General features: G+C 40.5%; 1 protein-coding gene across 4 annotated transcripts in view; it reads right to left on the minus strand.

Annotated features, from left to right (window-relative positions):
* The window catches only part of IQGAP2 (IQ motif containing GTPase activating protein 2), a 236,998-nt gene that overhangs the window by 51,046 nt on the left and 176,474 nt on the right, over nucleotides 1–9,478 (minus strand). For all 4 annotated transcript variants that reach the window (XM_018566629.1, XM_018566627.1, XM_018566626.1 and 1 more), the window contains one exon: nucleotides 272–362. In XM_018566629.1, the coding sequence (XP_018422131.1) occupies nucleotides 272–362 (91 nt within the window). The remainder of the gene's footprint in view (nucleotides 1–271; nucleotides 363–9,478) is intronic.

The raw sequence follows: 9,478 nt of genomic DNA on the forward strand, positions 1-9,478 counted from the left end.
TAATAATAACTACCTCACAGGGGCTCTACCCTCTCCCCACTTTATCCAAAATCAAAAAAGTTTTGCCTTTAGATGCACAATAAATAGACATAGAAATTATTTTAATTACATCCTAATAATAATTTTCATACATGGTGTAGTAACCAATGGGCATTTTAGGAGAAGGGTGAAAAACCACTACACTGTATTGGACAAAAAAACTCGGATGGCTCCTATTCATTATGATACCGAAATAATAGATTTAGAATTCTGCAGCATTCATTTTACATACCTCTCAGTGCTTCTTGTGTGTCCTGATTGGAATCACTAACTCCTTTCTGTATTTCATCCAACCAGAGGGCAGCTGATTCATCCTTGGAATCCTGAAAGAGAAGAAAGAGCACATATTCTGAAACACAAGAATGATACCATGAGATTGAAATACTCAATCATTCCACATAAAACCCATATTTTAGTTTTTAATTAAAGCATTCATAAAGGTACTTTCTGGGAGTTGGATGTCCAATATAAAGAGTTCCAATTCCCCTTACTTGTGATGGCAGTTAAAATATGGAATTGGTTGTCCAGTGTTCCGCCACCTGTCCATTTGTCATGGTTACAATTATGGGGTCTCGCTCTCTCTCTCATTAGGACTTTTACATAACATTTCTTCTGTGACTGAAGATTTCACCTACTGCAGCAGGATGTGTCCACCGTTGTAGGGTTTGATTGCTCAAAGTGACACTAAAATCTTAAAAATGCAGTCAAGTACCTTAACTATTAACAAAAATGTATCTTATTTGTGTATCACTCAGCTGTAGATCTTCAAATCATCTCTGAATTGGTGCTGACACGGTCCTTCCTTCTGGAGGGTGGCTACTTTTGTTCCCCATGGTCCCCGTGTGTGTTGTCAAATAGCCACCACTCCAAGCTCACTCCCGTGATGGACTAGAATCCCAATATAAATTAGTAAAGTAAACATGAGATTGTAGTCCATCACGGAAGCCAGCTTGGAGAAGGAAGGACAGTGTCAGTACCAATTCAGAGATGATTTGCGGCTCTACAGCTGAGTGATACACAAATGAAATACATTTTTGTTAATAGTTAGGGTACTTGAATGTATTTTTTAACATTTAATTCCTGAGTTATTGTCACTTTAAGTTAACATATCATGAGAGAAGTATGAGGGCTACTACTGCTGATTCCTGAGAAGTCTAGCTCCTAGAACAAGCATGCAGATCAGTAAAGTCCTTATCTGCATACTTGCACTGGGATACTGCATGTTGTAAGCAAGCCAGTCCTACTGCAGTGCTTAAAACAAATGCATCAACTTTAGTGCATACAGTGTGTACTGCCAGCAATGATCAGGACATCACCATGTGTCACTCTCCACTAAAAACAAACCCATAACTGCCAAAGGGGTGATGACACCCGACCGGCCATAGAGAATGTGACTGCTGCAAAAATCCTATCTGGAAACAGGAATATTTCTATAGAGTGTTGGATATGCTTTTATTATGCCTAGGTGACAATAATATATACACAGTGTGTGTACACGTGTGTGTGTATTTTCAGGATATGAGGCCAAGCAGTTAAATGTTTTCCTTCCATCAATCCTCATTATGGTTTTTACATTGTGCTAACAAACATCCTTTTTGTTCTCAAGCTTGTTAATAGTGGAATGAATAGAGGCAGAAAGATTTGAGTATTTTATTGCTGTCAGTCTGTAAAGTGTTGTTGGAGGCTTTCCAGAGCCAGAAAAAAGCACTTATTATCTGGAGACAGTGACACAGAAATATACACAGAGATGTGATAGCGTAACTTATTAGTAATCTACTGTCACACACATTACAGAGAAAGACACTGTACCTCAAGTCACTGCACAAACCTTGGAGTATGTATGTATGTATGTATGTATGTATGTATGTATGTATGTATGTATGTATGTATGTATGTATGTAATGTGTATATATATAGATATCTATAGATATCTATATATAGATATCTATAGATATCTATATATCTATATATAGATATCTATAGATATCTATATATATATATATAGATATCTATAGATATCTATATATAGATATCTATAGATATCTATAGATATCTAAATATACACACACATACATACACACACACACACACACACACACACATATACACACCAATCCTCTACAGGAGTAGAAAAGTAGAACACACATTTAAAATAACAAAGCTGGCATGATTAAGCCTGAATGAACTTAATGACCTGTTTCTGTAATTAAAATTAGATTGCGCTAGGAATTCATGGGAAACCCATCATTACAATGAAGTCATACAAGTACTCATAAATCTAAAGTGGAACTCCAGCTAGTTTCTTTCTTTGTTTTGGATAAGGGTAAAAATCTCTCCTAGGGTCACCACACACATTACAATCTGACCATATCATTTTTGTACAATCAATTTTAGATTTACCAAATCCAAGTAATAGGAGGACCCACCTAATCCATCCAATCAGGCAGGTCCTTGCACTACATAGTTGTTGGTAGATCTAAAAAGGAGATAGTATAATCAGATTGTAATGTGTGTGGTGAGCTTTAGGCGTCCCACTGGATAGATTTTCTCTCACTTATTGCCCCAAAGGGAAAATAATGCAATTTCCCCAGCAATCAAATCCTAACGATCCTAGAAGTTCTAACCTTTCCCCATATTTAACTACACAAGGTGTATTGCTCCTCGTGTCTTCAATGAAGTAATTCTGCTCACTTCCTCTCACAAAGACCTTATAGAAAGTAAGACCACAGACTCAGAAATAGCATGCAATGCCAAGCTGCAGCTAGCAAAGCAAGTAAGCTACTATCCTGCATTAAAAGAGAAAACAAATATTGTATCTATAAAACACTGGTTCACCTCATCTTCAGTATGCAGTTTAGTTTTGGTCACCAATGCTTAGGAAAAGATGTCCTTGGACTAGTGAGAATCCAGAGAAGGGCAATGAAATTATAAGAGGTAACGGAGTGGCTGGGTTATGAAGAACAACTGCAGAAATTAAACTTGTTCTCCTTGGGGAACAGGCACTTAAGAGGGGATATGATTGCAATTTACAAATTAATAAATGGGGCCTGCAGTACCAGGAATAGACTGTTTAACCTAAAAACTCTGAAGATGGCATGTGGACACAAAATGAAGCTGGACACGATATGATTTGTTCCTCAAGTTCTGATCAGCATCTATGGACCCTCTTCTGACCAGAGTATTTCAGAACTGATAACGTCGATTTAACTCTTGGTGCTAATGATTACCATCACACAATCCTCCAGGAGTAGTCTTTCTTGTAAAATATCTACAGCTTTTGGAGAGGCTGCTGGTCAAAGAGACTCTGGGGTTCTCATCAGATACATAAAGGACAAAAGCAACAAAGCACCACCTCGTGTGAAATCTTTTTTTATTTGAATACCAAAAATGGTTATAAATACTCACAATTATAACATTTCAGTCATGCTTGTCAATAAGAGACCACAAGATCAGTGTCTAAGGAATGAACCGCTCCGACTGCGTATAAAAAGCTGCCTCCGGTAATAGCATTCGGGTCTGTGAGCCGAGGTGAAATATGAAAAGAATTATGACACCTCAGAGTTTCCGAATGCTATGTAGTATTTGACAGCTGAGAATGTCAAATGGGCGGAGCGAGCCGTGACATCACGGCTCGCTCCACCCATCTGTTTACTTTCGAGCAGGAATGTCATTTTGCGGTGAGTTTTCCTCAGGTTCGGACAGTCGCTGTGTGGCAGGACTTTTATTTCGGCGGGTCGACAGGCGTCGTGCATCGTGATTGACACTGGATTACATCGATGGAGCCATTTTTTTTTTAATTAAAAGAATAGTCAAACATTTACTTTTTTTTTCAATTAAAGGATTTTATCAAAAGTCTGGACTTAATAACTATTTTATTTAACCCTTTAGTGAATGAGTAAGGGTACAAGAACCCCTTACTCATTCACAAGGGGGGCAGCATCTGGGTGGCTCCTTAAAGGGGTACCCTGATGCAAATAAGCCCCCTTGGCCACAGACCCTCACAGCCACCGGGTCATGGCTGTGGGGAAGAGTTGTCCTCATCGGCATGGGGACACCCTCTTAATGCTGAGGTCACGTGGCCTGGTAAAACTGTAAAATACCACCAGCTGTAAAACTACAAATACCATCATACGTCTGCTTCTGGGAGTCATGCCTCTTAGAGTCTTGCAATACCTCATGGGACTTGTAGTTTTACCACAGCTGGAGGGTCAACATTTGCCTACCCCTGATATAGAGCTTTTATAAACCAAACCAGCTCTAATGATGAAATCACCAGGTAAACTTTGACCTGTACTTTAAGGATATTGGTATGAGCCACTATTGTGCAGTTAATTATTTACCCACTTCCTATTCACCGGTAATGTGACTCAGTCTTACCTTTTAAAGTGAAATTGAAATAAAACATTTACAGTGCATTTACCTGTTAATTGAGAAATCTCAATGAGACGGTGAATGAGTTCACCGATCAGCCATACAGGGCAAGAGAACCTCCCATAACAGTGAAGGGAATTCTACTGTAACTCCAGGAAACAATGCATGGATTTCCTCATACAAGTCACAGTGCACACTGATAACCTTATTCTGATGTACAATGGATGTATGTGCACGGGTCTGTTCCTTCTCACAGCGCAGAACAGAAAATGTATGATGTAACATGTACCTCTTTGGCTGTAATCGGATTATATTTAAGATCAGTATATAGCCGATATCTCAGAAAATGCATAAAACAAAAAGAAATGTTACAGTGGACCTAAATTCAAAAACTGAAAATTAGCTGCTTTATAGAGAACATCTAGAAATCGTAGTTGTGTCAAAGCAGTTCCCTGGAAAATCTGTCTTGTCTTGCATTCTTTCTGAAAAACGACAGTATACTTCCTGTGCCTGCAGCCGCTGTAGGTCTGCAATGTGAGATTCCAAGGGTATGTAAAGCCAAAACCTTTATTTATTTTTGGGTAGGGAATGCTGCTTAAGGCCCCATATCACTAGTTTTTTTATCCTGTGTCTTGTCAGGGACAGGGAGATTACCCTTAATTTCCTGACCAAATGCAAAGCAGTAATTAAAATGACAATTAACTCAAATGCATTCAAGCACCTTACCCAATATTAAAACTGCATCTAATGTGTGTATCACTCGGCTGTAGACCCTCAAATCATCTTTGAATTGGTGCTGACACTGTTCTTCCTTCTGGAGGGTGGCTACTTTTGTTCCCCATGGTCCCTGTGTGTGTTGTATAGTAGCCACCGGTCTAAGCTCACTCCTGTGATGGACTACAATCTCATGTTTAGTTTACTCATTTGTATTGTGATTGTAGTCCATCACAGGAGTGAGCTTAGACCAGTGGCTACTGTACAACACACACAGGGACCATGGGGAACAAAAGTAGCCACCATCCAGAAGGAAGGACAGTGTCACCACCAATTCAGAGATGATTTGAGGATCTACAGCTGAGTGATACACGTAAGATGCAGTTTGTCAATAGTTAGGGTACTTGAATGCATTTTTTAAGATTTAAGATTGAACTCTAGAGTTAGTGTCACTTTAAGAGGAGATCTGTCTAAAGAATATCCACATTTGAACCTTAACAGGTTTACCCATTGGAAGAATTCCCATCACCACCTTTTTGTGTGACAACTCGACATTTTTGGATTCTCTATTACTATCTGTGCTGGAGACAACAGTCACAATGAATAGCTAACCTGCGCTGCAGGTACACAGAAAGTAATTAAAACCAGAGGTTCTAACCCTTAAGCGAGCCGTGACATCACGGCTCGCTCCACCCATCTGTTTACTTTCGAGCAGGAATGTCATTTTGCGGTGAGTTTTCCTCAGGTTCGGACAGTCGCTGTGTGGCAGGACTTTTATTTCGGCGGGTCGACAGGCGTCGTGCATCGTGATTGACACTGGATTACATCGATGGAGCCATTTTTTTTTTAATTAAAAGAATAGTCAAACATTTACTTTTTTTTTCAATTAAAGGATTTTATCAAAAGTCTGGACTTAATAACTATTTTATTTAACCCTTTAGTGAATGAGTAAGGGTACAAGAACCCCTTACTCATTCACAAGGGGGGCAGCATCTGGGTGGCTCCTTAAAGGGGTACCCTGATGCAAATAAGCCCCCTTGGCCACAGACCCTCACAGCCACCGGGTCATGGCTGTGGGGAAGAGTTGTCCTCATCGGCATGGGGACACCCTCTTAATGCTGAGGTCACGTGGCCTGGTAAAACTGTAAAATACCACCAGCTGTAAAACTACAAATACCATCATACGTCTGCTTCTGGGAGTCATGCCTCTTAGAGTCTTGCAATACCTCATGGGACTTGTAGTTTTACCACAGCTGGAGGGTCAACATTTGCCTACCCCTGATATAGAGCTTTTATAAACCAAACCAGCTCTAATGATGAAATCACCAGGTAAACTTTGACCTGTACTTTAAGGATATTGGTATGAGCCACTATTGTGCAGTTAATTATTTACCCACTTCCTATTCACCGGTAATGTGACTCAGTCTTACCTTTTAAAGTGAAATTGAAATAAAACATTTACAGTGCATTTACCTGTTAATTGAGAAATCTCAATGAGACGGTGAATGAGTTCACCGATCAGCCATACAGGGCAAGAGAACCTCCCATAACAGTGAAGGGAATTCTACTGTAACTCCAGGAAACAATGCATGGATTTCCTCATACAAGTCACAGTGCACACTGATAACCTTATTCTGATGTACAATGGATGTATGTGCACGGGTCTGTTCCTTCTCACAGCGCAGAACAGAAAATGTATGATGTAACATGTACCTCTTTGGCTGTAATCGGATTATATTTAAGATCAGTATATAGCCGATATCTCAGAAAATGCATAAAACAAAAAGAAATGTTACAGTGGACCTAAATTCAAAAACTGAAAATTAGCTGCTTTATAGAGAACATCTAGAAATCGTAGTTGTGTCAAAGCAGTTCCCTGGAAAATCTGTCTTGTCTTGCATTCTTTCTGAAAAACGACAGTATACTTCCTGTGCCTGCAGCCGCTGTAGGTCTGCAATGTGAGATTCCAAGGGTATGTAAAGCCAAAACCTTTATTTATTTTTGGGTAGGGAATGCTGCTTAAGGCCCCATATCACTAGTTTTTTTATCCTGTGTCTTGTCAGGGACAGGGAGATTACCCTTAATTTCCTGACCAAATGCAAAGCAGTAATTAAAATGACAATTAACTCAAATGCATTCAAGCACCTTACCCAATATTAAAACTGCATCTAATGTGTGTATCACTCGGCTGTAGACCCTCAAATCATCTTTGAATTGGTGCTGACACTGTTCTTCCTTCTGGAGGGTGGCTACTTTTGTTCCCCATGGTCCCTGTGTGTGTTGTATAGTAGCCACCGGTCTAAGCTCACTCCTGTGATGGACTACAATCTCATGTTTAGTTTACTCATTTGTATTGTGATTGTAGTCCATCACAGGAGTGAGCTTAGACCAGTGGCTACTGTACAACACACACAGGGACCATGGGGAACAAAAGTAGCCACCCTCCAGAAGGAAGGACAGTGTCACCACCAATTCAGAGATGATTTGAGGATCTACAGCTGAGTGATACACGTAAGATGCAGTTTGTCAATAGTTAGGGTACTTGAATGCATTTTTTAAGATTTAAGATTGAACTCTAGAGTTAGTGTCACTTTAAGAGGAGATCTGTCTAAAGAATATCCACATTTGAACCTTAACAGGTTTACCCATTGGAAGAATTCCCATCACCACCTTTTTGTGTGACAACTCGACATTTTTGGATTCTCTATTACTATCTGTGCTGGAGACAACAGTCACAATGAATAGCTAACCTGCGCTGCAGGTACACAGAAAGTAATTAAAACCAGAGGTTCTAACCCTTACACATTCTATACAAAATGGGGGGGGGGAAAGTTTGGGGAAAAAATATTCTGTAAATGACTGAATCCTGAACTTTTTACCAAGTTATGCCAAGGAACTCAAACTCCGTTTTCAAGTTCCTCCACATGAGGTCTGAGGTGCTGGTAACATTTAAAAATGTTTGTACATGCATCCCTAGGCACCTTTAACACAGGCTGATCAGGGGAGGATCCATGCACAGATGACTTCCTTTTCGGAGCAGTACGAATCGGACGTCACCACTGGGACATACGTGTACGTACAATATTTTCTGAATTGACCGGAACCTGTCTCGGTCTATGGGGAATCAGATGTAAACCGGCATGTGTCCACTTGCATATGATTACCCTGATCTGGCATGATTAGTTTTGTCGAAACCGTTTGTTGGTCCGGACATGGCAAGAGTCGGGTGTAACCGGGTGGAAACAAACACCTGTCTGCCCATCGAATAGCATTGGGCATTCGAGCAAGTCCACCTGAAAAACTGACACGTGGATTTGATGGGGCTGCCCATGTGACAGGGGACCTACTGCTACAGAGAATAAAATTAACTGATTGAAATGAACTGTTAGTAGAGATAAAGTATCATGTACGGTATTTATCTTTTCTGTACAGCCTATTGTGCTGTCAGCAGTGACAGGCTGAAGGGGCTTACCAGTGTTTTGTGTATGGGACAATGAGACAGGAGGAGAGTTGTATCAATCTATTAAGCTCCTGAAACATTTAGGTATTTTCTGTGAATGCAATAAAAAACTGAACACGTAGACCCGTTTTTAAGTGCAACTAAAACCAGAACTTTATTTTAGTTTTGGATAGACTGGAGAGGTATTAGAACCCCTGTCAGGTTTATATTGCTGTCTGTGTCCCCATTAGGGAGATTCACCCTCTCTTTTTATCCCAGTGACAGTCATCACTGAGAGTGAAAGAAAATCTAAAGTTTTGGGTTGTCATCAGAACAGGAATAGATGGGAAATCTTCCAAAGGAGGCACTGGTTCTGTGGACCCTGCTGACCATCAGGGGTTTCCTTCTTTAGAGGGATTTCCTGTTGCAGCTATCAGACAGAAAATGAAGGAAAATCTGCTCAATGGGACACAGATGGCAAAAAAAAAAATTGGCTAGAGTTGGGCTTTAAGTAATCTATGATTAGGAATTTGTGGCTTGCCTAAATTAAACTGCAGCAAAAAATCTGCACTTTTAATGGACTTTATTTAAACTAGTGTTAAAGGAGAACTATGAGGCGAGTGCTTTTCACTCACCTCATAGTTCTAGCCGACCTGTGACAATGAGACTGTTACAGGTCGGCTCAGTAGATCGGGAAGTGAGCGAACACATACCGGCGTTCGCTCACCTCTCGATCCTGTCACAGCTCTCTGCCATGACAGGGGAGTGGCTTGATTCCCCCTCCGATTCTCCAGCGCTGACTAGCAGAACGGACGGGGGAGGGGGCTGGTACAGCTGGCTCTGCCTCTAGATAGGCAGAGCCAGCTGTCACTCACACAGCTGGGCGGATCCCGGCATAATTGTCGGGATCTACTT

Source organism: Nanorana parkeri, unplaced genomic scaffold (genome assembly GCF_000935625.1).
Source record: "Nanorana parkeri isolate BGI_ZX_2015 unplaced genomic scaffold, ASM93562v1 scaffold964, whole genome shotgun sequence".
Taxonomy (NCBI): domain Eukaryota; kingdom Metazoa; phylum Chordata; class Amphibia; order Anura; family Dicroglossidae; genus Nanorana; species Nanorana parkeri.